Consider the following 14,377-nt stretch of genomic DNA (forward strand, 5'->3'; position numbering starts at 1 on the left):
CTGCGGGGTCCCTGCCAGGCCAACACGGGGGACGCAACCCATTAGGCACAGACAGTGGTTAAGCAAACCTCGACAGGTTCCTGCTTAGCCGGAGGAGCCGCCGCCGACAACAATGTGGAAGCAGTGGTCAGGCAAACCTCGAGAGGTCCCTGCCTCGCCAATAATGTGGAAGCCAGCGAGGTGAAAGGTGAGGCCGACCAAACCCCAACGGATCCCTCCTCCGCCAACATTCCGGAAGCCAGTAGCAGCAGCAGCAGTAGCAGAGAACTGACCGACCTCGAAGAATTCCTTTTGACTGATCCACTGGGAGGTGGATCACGGCGAACGCACACGGCAGCTACCCAGAAGCTCCCAGTGATACTTAACTCGTTCGTTAGTAGTCCTACGAAGCGGAATGGACATCGTGACTGGGATAATACTGATGTACCGACTGTTGAGAGAGTGGCAAAACCTGCGATCATGTATGGAGTACAAGTGTAGGGGGGTAGAACGCATGATAGCCGGATCAGGAGACAACTGAGCGTGGCGCAGAGGCCCTTCCTAATCGCTTCATGTGGAGCGTATAGGACGGCGTCATCGGCTGCGCTCTGTGTTATCTCAGGTATGGCACCGCTTCATGTGGAAGCGAGCGCCAGACACCATGAGTGGAGGGTGAATGGGAGAAGAAAGAGAGAAGACAGGGTGAAAGGAGAGGATAGAATACTCCCATGGATGCAAGGAATGTTGCTGGAGGAAAGGGAGGACGGGAGTGTGATGAGGCTGTATGTGTATGCTGGAACAAAATTGGAAGAAGAACGAATGGGCATAGGCTGGGCATACGAACGGGAGGAAAATGAATGGGTACAGGGGAATGAAAGAATCCCCGGACAGAGCAGGGTGAATGAGGCAGAATTGGTTGCGATCGAAAGAGTGATAGGTATGTGGGATATGAATGAGAGTGTAACTGGGGTAAGCGATTCTGCCATGGCTGTGGAGCGTCTGAAGGCAGAAAGAACGAGGAATAAGAGGGTAGCGCGTATACAGAAGCTGATAGAGGAGAGGAAAATGAGAGGAGCGCGGACCTGGTTAATCTGGAAGCGCGGCCATGAGAATAACAATCTTGGTGATAGAAAAGCTCACGAGGAGGCAACAAGGGGAATGAGGAAAACAGAGGTTACATGGGAAGTAGTGAGAATAGGGAGTAAGAGTGAAGAGAGGAAGAGAATCAAAGAACGAATCAGGATAGATTGGCAGAGGGAATGGGACACGGGAGAGACTGGGCGGTTGTTCTACAGATTCTGCAGGACAGTCGGCAGTGAATCACTGAATTTGACGCGGAAGGCCACGGCGGAACATGTGATAGAAAGATGTATGGATGGAGACAGGATTGGGTGGCGTAAATGGAGAGAATATAAGGAGCGAGAAAATGGTGAGATAACACTGAGAGGAGTGAATGGAAAGAACGGTGAATGGATAAGGTTTGTTAATGAATGGACGGAGAGTGTGGTGAGGAATGAAAGAGAAGGGTGAAGAGCAAGCTGTTACCTTGGTGCCAAGGACTGGAGTGCCGATGACTTGGAGTGCTGGCGGCGGTTTCCCCAATGATGGCGACCATGGATATTGTTCGAGCATTCAAGCAATGTACAGAAAAAAAAGAAGAAATGTTTTAGTTGAATTATCATGATATATTGTATTTAGTTTGATTTAGTATTTTGTATAATGTAATGTATTGTAAATGATATTATTGAAATAAGGAAATGGGTTTTCTACCCCGCTAATTTGGGGGAGCATGGGTTCTCGTGGCGGTGGTTTCGATAGACAGAGGGAAGATGCTCCATTGAAAGGCCTTCGGCCAGGACACTATTGAGCAATGGCACTATTCATGTTGAGCGATACCCAAAGGAGCTGAGGGAACGACAGTCCAAGTGCACATCCAGTGTATCTAGGAGTGATACAGAAGCTGGGTGTGTGACTGGTAGTTGTAACCAAGATGATATACCCTTGGTTGGTCCTGTGAAGAATGGACCTTTGTAGCGAACGCACACTGAGACAGGTTCTCGTTACCTGATGAAGCCGATCCTGACAGGTTGCTGTAACGTAGTAAGGGAGGTGCATCGAGGACTACCCAGGATAGGCGATGGAATTGCAGATCATTGTATGCAGAAAGAAGACGCAGCGAGGGAGTCGATACAGCCCAAGGCACTGGTGCACAGTGAGGGTTCGCCGAGGCTTCCGCGTCGAACTGCGGGGTCGAACACCCAGCACAGGAGCCTCAAAGGGAGTGAGGACTCGCTGCAAAGGTGGTCTTGGCCGGCAACGCATAAGGCCAAAGGTGGTACCGCTTTAGAAGCACTAGAGACCAGCCTGAAGCCGAAGCGGACTGTTCACTGGGGTACCAGTACATGGATACTAGCAGCAGTGGATTACCATATTAGCAGGGAATGAAACCCAGAGAATCTGGACCATTCCGTTTTGGATGTATATTCATCAGAAGAACCTAGAGTTTTGGTACATATCATCGCTACAGATGAGAAGCAGATAGTCATCGCTACAGATGAAAAACAGATACCAGAGCGGCATGAGTTGCCTATCTGGAATGCAGCAGAGGACTCCAGACGTAAACGGGTAGACCGCCTGCCACGAAGGCGCAAGAGGACCTACCCAGATGTTTACGAAGAGTCAATACTGGAAGCAGAAGAACCACAAAGCAGATTGGAAAACCGGCTGTCAAGGAGGCACAAAAGGCCCCATCTGAAGGTTTATGGAAAAATCCAGCAGGCAGATGTGCCAAAGAAGATTAAAAGAAAGAAAGGCTTACCTCCAGAGGAGATAGCCTGGACTCCAGGAGAGCCACCCGGCAAGTCGGGACTCCAAACAGAACTGGTAAAGAAGAGGATAAACTCAGCTACCTGAGAGGACGTTGCGAGCGATACACGCGATCCGGGAGTGAAAGAGCAGGTGCGCCTTGTCAGAACCGTGAAGGCTAGCCTGCAGCGCGCCAAGGAGTTGGTGACAGCTGCGAAGAGGTGAACCTGCCATCGGTTTGTCAAGGCGTGGACACGTCTTCGGCAGAAGATCGTGAACCACCTGACGAAGCAAGAGAAGAGGAACCCAGCGAAAGGCAACCTCGAGAAAAGGCGAGGGCGAATCTGCAGGAGGGGCCTGTGGAGACGTCCGAAGGTCAACGCCGATTCACGAGTGAACGTCGTGTCGGAGACAGACGAAGATCTCGAATCGTTGCACTAGAACCCAGCAGTACGCAACGCAGACAGAGCCCTGCTGCGACGAGGGATGAACTGCAGATGGTGTACCCTGCAGCAACGGGGGAGGGTGATAGTGACAGCGACGATGAGGACGTTGGACCTATGGTGATAGTGACCAGTGCCCTGGTACACTAGAACCTTACGAGCGGAACGAGTACTTTCCTATTGGAGCCCAGGACGGCGTGCCAAGATAGGAACCTTCTTTAAAGGGGGGGGGGTGTCGTAAAACAAAACTGTTTGCTTTGTTTCACGAGCCTCAGTGCGAGCTCCGCACACTCTGAGGAAAATTGGAAAATGGAAACTATGTTTTAATGATATTTTCAGCTTAGTACGGATACTCAGTACTGAAATATCATCTCCTAAGTGTTAGAAAATCTTTTGCAAGATTATTAGCATTTGTTTATTTAATATAGCGAAACCGGTCAGTTTCAGGGAAAAGCCGTTTTCACTCAGTTAGATAGGGAAATCATGTTTTCTTCTAAAAGACATCGATAGAACTTTTGACTAGCTTTCGATTGATACCAGAACGATTTCTGTAGCGTGACTTGTTCAGATTTTATGTAGATTTTAGTCGGATTTGGAATTATAAGCATCGGAGGAATCAATTGCCGATAGCTTCGACCAAATCGTACAAATTTGTACTTTCAAATGCATTTTACAGCCAGAAGGAATAGAGATATCAAAAAAATTTCATTAGTACTTTCGGTTCGGATTGTTGAATACTATCCGAATATGGAGTTGAAATTTTTCGGGGGGAAAGTTGAAAAATCGCAAATTTCCGTTAAACTTTCCGTTAGACAGGTCTTTGTTCGCAACGGTTTCGCTCCAGGGCATAAACACGCCACCGGCTAGCCGGCTTCTGATTGGCTGGAAGAAATTGCGTGATTATCGATTTTCTAGTCGATCGAAATGGATGTGATTTTTTTAGCGATATGATTGGCCGATTGTAGCTCGTCCACGAATGTATAAATATGCAGGGTTTTGCATTCTTCATTCATTCATCAGTCCAGCTTTCATCCGTGATAGATCAAAGTGAGTGAAGTGAAATTACCTAAGTGAAGTGTACCTGAACCCAAGGATTACCTCAAAGTTGTCCACCGGCGTGAGGAGTCACTGATTTTATCAAACTCTTCCGATAGGGATAGCTGAGCCTAATCCGAAAGGCGAAGGCCAGTGACGTGCAGTGCCACCGGTAGCACCTGGAGGTGCTGCCCAAATCAGCAGATATAAGGTCGTATTCTATATATTATTATTGAAACATTGAAACACTACTATTAGCACTAAAAAACATAACTAGACAAACTCGGCTTCAAAAAAAAAACTCAAATACCCCTTTCAAGTCCTTCCCCCTCCTTTTCTGGATCATCCTCAGAACATGAACCTACGGAGACTACTCCGATGACTTCGACATACGTTCCCCTTCCTAACCTATCTAACATCTTCAATATCCGGGATATTCCAGAAAAACTTTCCGACCAAAGGGCACTTTTCAATTTACTTAACACAAACGAATTCCTCCGTGGACAAATCACGGAGCTGAAGGTTAACTTTAACCACACCGCCCTGCTCAAAACCTCTAATTGTACCAAATCGGCTGAGCAACTACAAAAACTGCTACGTGACCGCACAGGCCACTTAGCTTTTGAAGTGGTCGACTTGAGACCTAGAAACCCGCAATCCAATACCCCCAAAGAACCACACCTATCCTTCGTGATAAGGAGTGTTCACCTAGATTTTACGATCGAGGAAATAAGCGGCTTCTTGGAAGCCGCCAAAATCCAAGTCACTAAGCTCTGGAGGATAACCTCCAAAAAAACCTCAAAACCCACCCCCCTCATTCGTATTATCACAACCAACAAAGACCACTACACTAAATGTCACGGAGTCAACATTTACGGCTGAACCCACGAATGCGAGGCCTCCAATTTAAATCCGCTCCCCCCCATTCCTAAATACTGCAATATTTGCAGTCAAACTGGACATTCGGCAGCCGAATGTCCAACCCATAAACCCAAATGTCCGCATTGCGGGGAAGCACACCCTCCCACCAAATGTGCCAAAATTTCCACACCTAAATGCCCCAACTGTGAAGGCGATCACCCCGCCTTCTCATTAAAATGCCCAAAAAGGGTTACCACCCCCGAAAACCCCAAGGAGGTGGCTCCCATCAAAATCCAAAACCCCCAAACAATCCCCCAGTCACACAACAGATAGAGACTATCATCAAAATCCAGACAACCTTATTACTCAACCTCATGCCTGCCATGAGAACAGAAATTCTGTCCCTCACCAACGAACTATGTAAGATAGTTCTTGGTCATTCCCTCTTCGCCACAGCCAGTGGCAACCGAGTGGACTACACGTTCACCAATCTGATAACCGAGCTTAATGGCTGAAGGACCAAATTTACGGGATAACGGGCGTTTCATCCTCGGCACTGTAAACGCCCAGGGCCTCAACCGAAAAAGATATCACACAAAAACACTACTCCATATCCACAAAATCCATATCCTATGTATTACCGATACACTTACCAAAAATCCTCCCAACTTCTCCGGTTTCAATACAACCCACCGTCCTAAAGACCCTCACTCTCGTGGCATCGCTATACTAACAAAACGTGGACTTCCCCACAAACTACACTCCCTTCCTCCTAACCTATCCGAACTCGACTGCCTAGCGACTAGTTGCATCCTACTTATCCAACCGACTTATCCGCGTCAAAGTCGGTGAAGCTTTATCCACCCCTTTCTCCCCTAAAGCCGGAGTCCCCCAGGGATCAGTCCTCGCCCCATCCCTATTCCTCATCTATGCACATGATGTTCCCATAACCCACAAAATCCTCCAATACGCCGACGACACCATTCTATACTCCTCCGCCCCCAACACCCGCCGCTTGCAAATTCAATCCCAAAATATGATCGACCATTTCGAGCAGTGGTGCAACAAATGGCGTATCAAAATCAACCCCACAAAAACCCAAACAATCCTCTTCCGACACCCTAACACCTCTACCCGTCCCAAACTAAACCCGGACAACTTGAATCTCAGACTTTTGGGGGAAAACCTCATACTCCAGGACTCGGTTTCCTACTTGGGGGTCACCTTCACGAGGACCCTCAATTGGGAAATCGACCTGAGAGAGACACTGGACAAAGTCCGGAAGAGAGCTAACCTTCTAAAAGCTCTGAGAGGAAAACTTGGGGGATGCGACAGTAGAACTCTGCTTCATACCTATAATACCTATATAAGACCAGTCCTCGACTACGAAGCAATCATATATTGTACGCTTCCTCCGAGACTGTCCCACCGCATCCTTACGACTGAACGACGAATACTACGCAACATACACAACCTGCACTACCGATACCCTTTCCTACACTTATATAACCTCATAAATACTACACCAATCGACCAAAGATTTCAGGAACTCCGAGGATGATATGCGACCAGGACGATGAGCAGCAACAACACCGATGCCATCGATACGCTCACATCGCCATGGATCCCCCGTGGAGGATCCCGAAGGAAACCTAGGAAAAAAGCTCCCTTTTCCCCCAGCCAGACTCCTGGGAGCGATGGAAGACCCACCGGAGCCGATCCAGGACATCCTAGAGGATTTCCCACTGGGATACAGATAGCGGACACCTGACAGCAGCGCCCCGGAAAGTACCGAAGTCCTAAACACACAAAACCCCGGCCCAAAACCCCGTACCAAGTCACATCTGGACCACCGACCACCGCAATGAACCCGGACTACCACATGGATCAGCATAAAAACCAACTAAGAAAACTGGAACACCAAAACAACACAACACAAACTCCAACATAAAACAAAAAACACACACATAACTCACTCACCCTGATGAGGCATAAGCCTATAGCAGGGCCCTACACAAACACATACACACACAAAATTGTAACAACTGTAAATAATTTGTAAATATACGATTCATACATTCTTCATTCAGATACTTTTCAGATAGAGAACACGTTAGATCGATATTTGGAAAGACTCCTATTTTGCGATATTTGACTGGCGATTGAGAGATATTCCTTGGCGAGCATTTGAAAGCGATATACTACAGTAGATTATTGGATATTCTTCTGGGATGATTCAAAGGATTCATTGATATTTGTTAGTTCATTTTAGAACTGAAAGAATTCGTTGGTTTTATAGTTCTTTTTAGAAATAAAGGAATTCGTTAATAATTTTTTCCGATTTTTAGGTGACTTTGGTCAAAAGAATTCGTTTATTTTCTCTGGATCTTTTAAGACCCAAATAGAGAAAAAAAAAATTTTTCGATTTTAGGTTTTCGTCAAATGAATTCGTAGTCTCTGGTTCTTTTCAGAACTATTTAGAGACACTTGAGGATTGGACCAGGAAGTCAATTGGACTTAGTTCCGGAGTACGAGGAAAGTCAATTGGACTTAGATCCGGACATCGAGGATTTTTCTTGGAGGATTTTTCTGATTGCGTAGGATTTTCAGAAGAATTCGATCTCTGGTCCTTCTCAGGACTCAATAGAGATAATTGCGAGTAGGGATTCACAGGAGGATTTTTCTAGAAGTCGTTTCAGAGGTTTCCTTCGTGTACCGTCGCAGTGTTGGACTTGACTGGAGCAGACTTGGAGTAGCGGTGTCCCTGGGTCAAGTGGACTCAGATCAGGTCGGATTGCTGGCCGGAATTTTTTTGTTTCAGCGTTGCGGTTCCTTGCGGCACGCCAGGAAAAGCAGTCCAAAATCCTACGAAGGAAAAGTAGGTCTCCACTAAAGTTGACCACTCTCAGGTACTGAGGCTGACCTAGCGGTGATAACTGGCCTGGTATAACGGGATTAAAGCGAGGGAGTCAAGCCATCATTAGATTAGCCCCTGGGCTGTCGACTCAACGTTACCGTTGGGACCCTCCAGGATTACGAAACCTCTTATCCACACTTCCTGCGGACGGCCCTCATCCTAAGGTGCGGTTCAACAGTTAGGTTCCGTGATCCTTTGTTATTAGCTCAGTTCACTCTGTAGGTCTTGGTTAGGGAATTAATTTCGCGATCCAAGAGTGAACTTAAAGTCTTAGCTTTTCGTGAATCCTCCCCTCTGCCTATCTCCAAGTCAGAGTCTTTGTAAGGAACTTTTTAAACACGAAAATGCAGACTAGGGCACAACAAACGCGAGCGCAAGTTGCAATGGATACGTCAGTGCAGAATCTCGTGGTCAAACGTTTCGACCAACTCAATCCTAATTAGTTAGTGATTAGCGATTAGTTAGTGAAAGCGAAATTTCTCGAAGGACTCAGTCCTCAAACTGTGATAAACTTTCGCGTAGTCAAATTGTATTGAATCGATTTAAGGCATTAAATACCCCCAACACAAGAAGAATGGACAAACGAAACTTCACCAGAGAACATCAGGAGATGTTACTCGAGAAGTGTCCCAATAAGCGAAAAATTCTACAAACTCAAAGCGCGCCTCAGTTAGGGCTACGCGCTATGTTGAATGCAACAAGAAAACCCGCTATACCGAGATCGGTGGCGATGAGAAAGATGTAGGATGGAATCCCTCCAAAGACAATTCTGTCTGAGAATTTAAATATTTTCAGACAACGAGAAGTGTTAGCCACTTATGTAGAAAATCCTAAAGTCAACATGTACAGGGTGGACAGTCATCCTGTACCACTTACGAATGCTGAACAAACAAGACCATTGTCGACTTCAACAAAGAGTTCGTGCAGGAGCAGCCAGCACACTCGAAACGTAGGACGTTTCGAGTGCAACGTGGGACTCTTCAGAGAGGATTCGCACAGGGTGTTTCGGAAGTGAAGAGGAGGACATCTTCAGGGACGAGTATCTGGGAGATGGATACACCGACGCGGGATGCATCTTCGACGGGTCGCCGGCGGGCGTTAAACGTACAAACAGGGATGCAGGACAGGTCGTCCGACGCCAGGCGTCGCGACGCCCCCAGGCCCAAACCCTTAGCGGTTCCTGGTAGGGAGACGTTCGGCGCACAGGAGCGCCTTATGTCTCCCGTAAAGGAGCAACTGAGGCCCTAGCGGAAGTGCTAGGGGGAGGAGGCATCCTGAAGGCAGCAGGGCCTTGGTGATGCCTTCATGGCGGGCGAAGTTGCTCAACCAGATAGCAGCTTACAACGAGCTAGTCCGTGGAACGAACCAACCTCCCGTCGAGCTCAGACAGAAGCGGAGTCTCGAAATCCCTGGGTCTCAGGTCTGGGAGGCCTGCCGGCCGTCTCGACGCGACGAAACGGTGGCCGAGGTAAACAACGGGGTCGGTGTTGCTATGCACGCCTCCGCCAATACCGAGGTGTACGGAGTGTGGGAAGTGACGTCCAGCGTACCCGGCTGGACTATGAGCACCTCTCCCACAACCCAAAACCAAATTGTTTTGGAGGACAACTCGAAGTATGCGGACGGACGACTGCTTCCGAAAACGACTTTATGAATCTACTGAAAATATCAGTTTCAGTAACAGTTCAGTTACATACATACTGAATAGTTTCTGATGAAGAGTTCTTTATTTTTTCCAGATTGCAAGTGGAATAGTTTCTACTCTACTGTATATTTTCCATTCTGAAAAAGATGTCCAATGGAAAACCATAATGTGAACATCACAAATCACTTGGAACAATTAGGCTTTGTTGAAAACGAGTTCGGAGCAGTATCATATTTGAACGATATTCATTTTGTTGACCCTTTGGATTTTAATGGCTCAAATCGAGATTTATATTTAGAACCAGTAGTTGATGATATTTCGGAGAAGGAACCGAGACAGCATTCGAAGTTAATGTCTGAAGACCGTCCAGTGAATAATTTCAGAGCACACAATGGTCTGCTGGTTACATGGCAGTGATTCCAAAAACATCTGCACAAAAGGAAATGTTCACACGTGTGAATCAGGAAGTGACTAGTGTGAATCATTTTCCAAGTGTTGGTTTCCATATGATGCAACCGCCATTACGAATACCTGGTTCAGTAGCCGTATATGCTTCCAACAATCAAACTTCGTCAACAGCAGAAATGACATGGCAATAAGCTATTTGCGAATATAAACTGAAGAAAGATGAACCTGCTTCTTCTGTTATTTGTGAGAGAGTTTTCACCTCTTTGGGACACTTGGGCCGGCATTGTATATCAGCCGTTCATGAAAATATGGTTTTGAATCATAGTACCAACTCAAAGCATGTTTTAGGCGAAAGATAAGGCTGTAGACGAAGTGGTTCAGTACAGATAACACAAGCGGAAAATACCGTATGGGCACGTGCGATCCTGTACCCCAACATCCTGTTTAGATACAGCATAATCAATATCGTACGTGTTCATACAGTTTCTTCCAAAATGACGGAAGTTATCATCAATACCAATAGGGAATGTGCATAGAGTTCAAGTTTGTCCCAATTTTTTTCGAAAAATAAGGGAACGAAATTCAGATTAACTATTGTATCGCTATTTTGATTTGAGTACAAATACGTGTATACATCAATCAATTACTTTTCGTTTCATTTTAGGTGTAGGTACACTATGGCTGCACCGACGTGGTGGAAATCCATCAATAATTAGCGTCGAGCATGAATTAGTACTAGCCTGACGTTTATAAAATCCAAGGAAATTTTTACGGCACCTAAGCGTAAGCTTGTGTCAATATCTTTGGATACGAATAGTTTCCTCACGGTGATAATAAATCATTGCAACTGTCATTTGTTGAAGTTTTATAATGAACGGTACCATGTAGAAAAATTGTCAATACATCATCTTCAGTTCTACACAAAAGGAAAATTCCTTTGTGTCCAGGAAACATCGTGTGAAGCAAAAAAAAATTAATGATTTCTAATGTTTGCAAATTTCAATTCTCAGGAAATATCTATCTCGGTAAAGAATTCGAATGCTCGGTTGTTCAGTTTGAAACTAATGAAATATAAGAGAGAGAAATGTGAAATGATTAATGATATTTCAGAATCAGTGGTTGGCCGGTTCTAACCCGGTGATCAAGAAGTTTTTTCTCAAATACCCAATATCGGCATGGTAAGGCGGCCATGTACCTCTTTGCAAAGCAAGTATATTGATGCCAATCTCATCTAGTGCTAGCTTGGAGTGCAAACTGACAACCAGAGGTGGAGCTGTAGGTTTTTCAGGTTTAAATACATATGATAACTAAATAAGCCACCAAAAATAAGAGATTATCATTATTAATAATATTAGCAACGTCCGTGGAAATACCCATAGATTAGTAATGATAGTAATTTTAAATATGGTGAAAGTGTTTCATTGAACATTATCAAAGTTCATAGGCAATACCCACTGAAGTAGTAGAAAAATATGTCGAATTTCAGAACTAGCATTTTTTGATCATTTTATAGATTTCATGGGAATGGCATCTTGAACGCCATTAACTCTTGCAAGTTAGAGACATTCCACTTCAAACCTGAAGAAATATTTTCTGTTGATCTTTAAACATGTTTCCATAATTTGAAATATAGCAAAATGTGATTTTTTTTCAAGAGACATCTACATTCTCGAGGGTGTCAGGTCATGTAGACAGCATTTGAATGATCGTCAAACTAACGTTTTCATGCACAGTCGAATGGATTAGCTGAGGGTTATGTAAAAATAGTGGAAAAGGCCTTGTACAAGAATTGTTTGGAAAATTCCAGTTTAACTATAGAGCAACAGCTTGTAAATATCTCGTTATCCTATAGAAATACATCATGTATAACAACGTCATCGTGTCCAAATGATATGTTATTCAAATATAAACCAAGAACTTCGTTAGACATCATGTTGAAACCTTCAAATAATAACTGTATAAGGTATGGTAAACCGAATAATTATGTAGCTTTCAAGAAGTTCAATGTTGGTGAAAAAGTTTTAGTAGGTGGCTTTGGCTCTACTAGTGCAGTAAAGTGGAAAGTAGGTATCATCTTAAAAACTTGAAAACAATAGGACTTTCAGTTCCCAGGCGAAGTAATAGGGTGGTAAGACCTCCAAAGAGACTGAATTTGTGAATTGAAAGGACGGAGATGGATGTGGTATATTGGAATGCACTCTAGTGACAAGTGTCAATTGAGACAGTTGACACTTTATATAAGAGGAAATAAAATGGTGTACGGAACCACATGTTCAAGTCTTATGTAAATGTAAAATTCAATAATAAACGCTGCTTTCTATTAGTCGTTATTTCACTGAATGAACCTCAATGCATTTCAATTAGGCTAGAACCCACGAACAACCCAGTGTGCAGAATGAGTATCGAGTATCTGTAAGTTCAATAAAACAAAAATTATCTGTAAGCAATAAAAAAAAAGATTATTGTTAGCATATGAATTGGAAAATTATTTGGAAAAGATGATGTTATCCAAATAAATACCGTTACGGTGCTGGCAGTCTTCTGAACGGAAACGAAAATTTACGATAACACGTTGACACATAGTTCTCGATATTGCTGCAATATTTGACGTGATGTTTTGATTCAATTGGGTTAGGTTCATCGAATTATTTTGATAAACCTCACCTTTGAGGTATCCCCATGCAAAGTAGTCAAGCGAATTAAGGTCGGGGCTTCTGGAAGGCCAGTTGATGTTACTCTTTCGCGAAATAATTTTATTAGGGAGTAATTCGTTAACAACTTCATTTGAGTCATTTGAGATATGAAAAGTGGCCCCATCTTGCTGTAACCACGTTCTTGAGATGAAACCTGTAACTCTGGGACCAAAAGGTTTCACAACATATCGCAATAACGGTCACTATTCACATTGATTGCTCGCTTCGTTCATGGAAATGAGGACCAATTATTCCTTTAGCAGGCATAGCTGCCCAAACAACGACCTTTGGGTTGTGCAGGGGTCGTTCAAGCTTCCGTCTCGGATTCTTCACTGTCCAATACCGACAATTCTGCCTAATAACATGACCATTCAGGTGGAAATTTGCTTCGTCGCTGAACAGTATGTTTTCAAAGTTATTAAATGACTGCATCATTTCGTTCGCAAAATTCAGTCGATGAGCATAGTCTAAATCCTTCAATCTTCGAATCAATTGAATTGTATAGGATCTCAGATGCAAACCTTTCTTTGAATGTTAGGACGATTTTTTGATGTTCAACGCTTGACTTCGCTTTCAGATGGATAAAGACGCCCAATCTTCTTCAATTGTTTCTTCATCACGAATTGAACGAGGGCGACCAGAGTTATGAATTTTAATTGTCGTACCTGTATTCTCGAACATCCTTATCCATTTCCTAATGCTATCGTCACTTGGCGCGTGGCGTGTACGAACTCCGCACGATACAGACGTTAAGCAGTCATTATTGAATCACCGTTGCGATAATACACTCTTATGCAGAATGCACGATGCATCCCCGAGTACCTTTCCATCATGACTGAAACTCCACAAAATGGAGGACGCCACGAACCCCTTTCCGCTCACTTCTGTCACTCCGTTTCGAATATGGCGCGAAAATAAATACCCGATACCCTTTCTGGAAACCTTGTACTTTCAGTAATGTGATTCTTATAATTGGTGGGCTTTGTTTGTTTATTTCAACAACTCGTAGAATTTTGAATCGATACCAATTCTGGGTCTGAAGGATGAAGTTTTAAAAGGATATTACTTGTGCTTGGCTACGTAGTGGACACGTAGAGGACACGTAGTGGTGATTCAAATAATGATTTTTGATTATCATCAATCCAAATTACTTCCAACTTCCAAGGTATTCATAGATATGAATTTGAAAATTGGATTATGGACAAACATATTACGAATTTGTCTATCGTAACTAACTGTAGAGTCAATACATTTTTTTACAACTGGTTCTTTATTATAGTTCTGCCAGGCAAAATTATCGAAGGTCGTTGAATTGTTGAAGCATAGATCGTAGATCATAAAAACTCTTGAAAGACATATGATCATAAAAAGCGTAAGAACCACAACTAGCATTAAAATCAAAAATTGAATTGGACACAAGGAGAAAATCGTCGTGGACGTGTCTGGATGCTCTAAAAGAAGATGCTGGATACTCGGATCTCAAGAATCAGAGAAGTATATTTGAAGGAATACCCCAGCCTTGAATTTCCTTGGTGGTCTGTGGAAATAGGATTTCCATCAGAAGTTATGATGTCTAGTCCATTAAACCCTA

At 44.1% G+C, this 14,377-nt stretch overlaps 1 protein-coding gene across 1 annotated transcript; it reads right to left on the reverse strand.

Annotated features, from left to right (window-relative positions):
* Positions 1 to 11,205: 11,205 nt before the first annotated feature.
* Positions 11,206 to 13,616, reverse strand: LOC111511329 (uncharacterized). The gene is given in 3 exon segments (XM_023167345.1): positions 11,206 to 11,366; positions 13,452 to 13,500; positions 13,503 to 13,616. Coding segments are annotated over 3 exon segments (324 nt in total).
* Between the last annotated feature and the right edge of the window lie 761 nt (positions 13,617 to 14,377).

Source organism: Leptinotarsa decemlineata, unplaced genomic scaffold (genome assembly GCF_025532065.1).
Source record: "Leptinotarsa decemlineata unplaced genomic scaffold, Ldec_3_MD MMD2_tig00000157_RagTag_RagTag, whole genome shotgun sequence".
Classification (NCBI taxonomy): domain Eukaryota; kingdom Metazoa; phylum Arthropoda; class Insecta; order Coleoptera; family Chrysomelidae; genus Leptinotarsa; species Leptinotarsa decemlineata.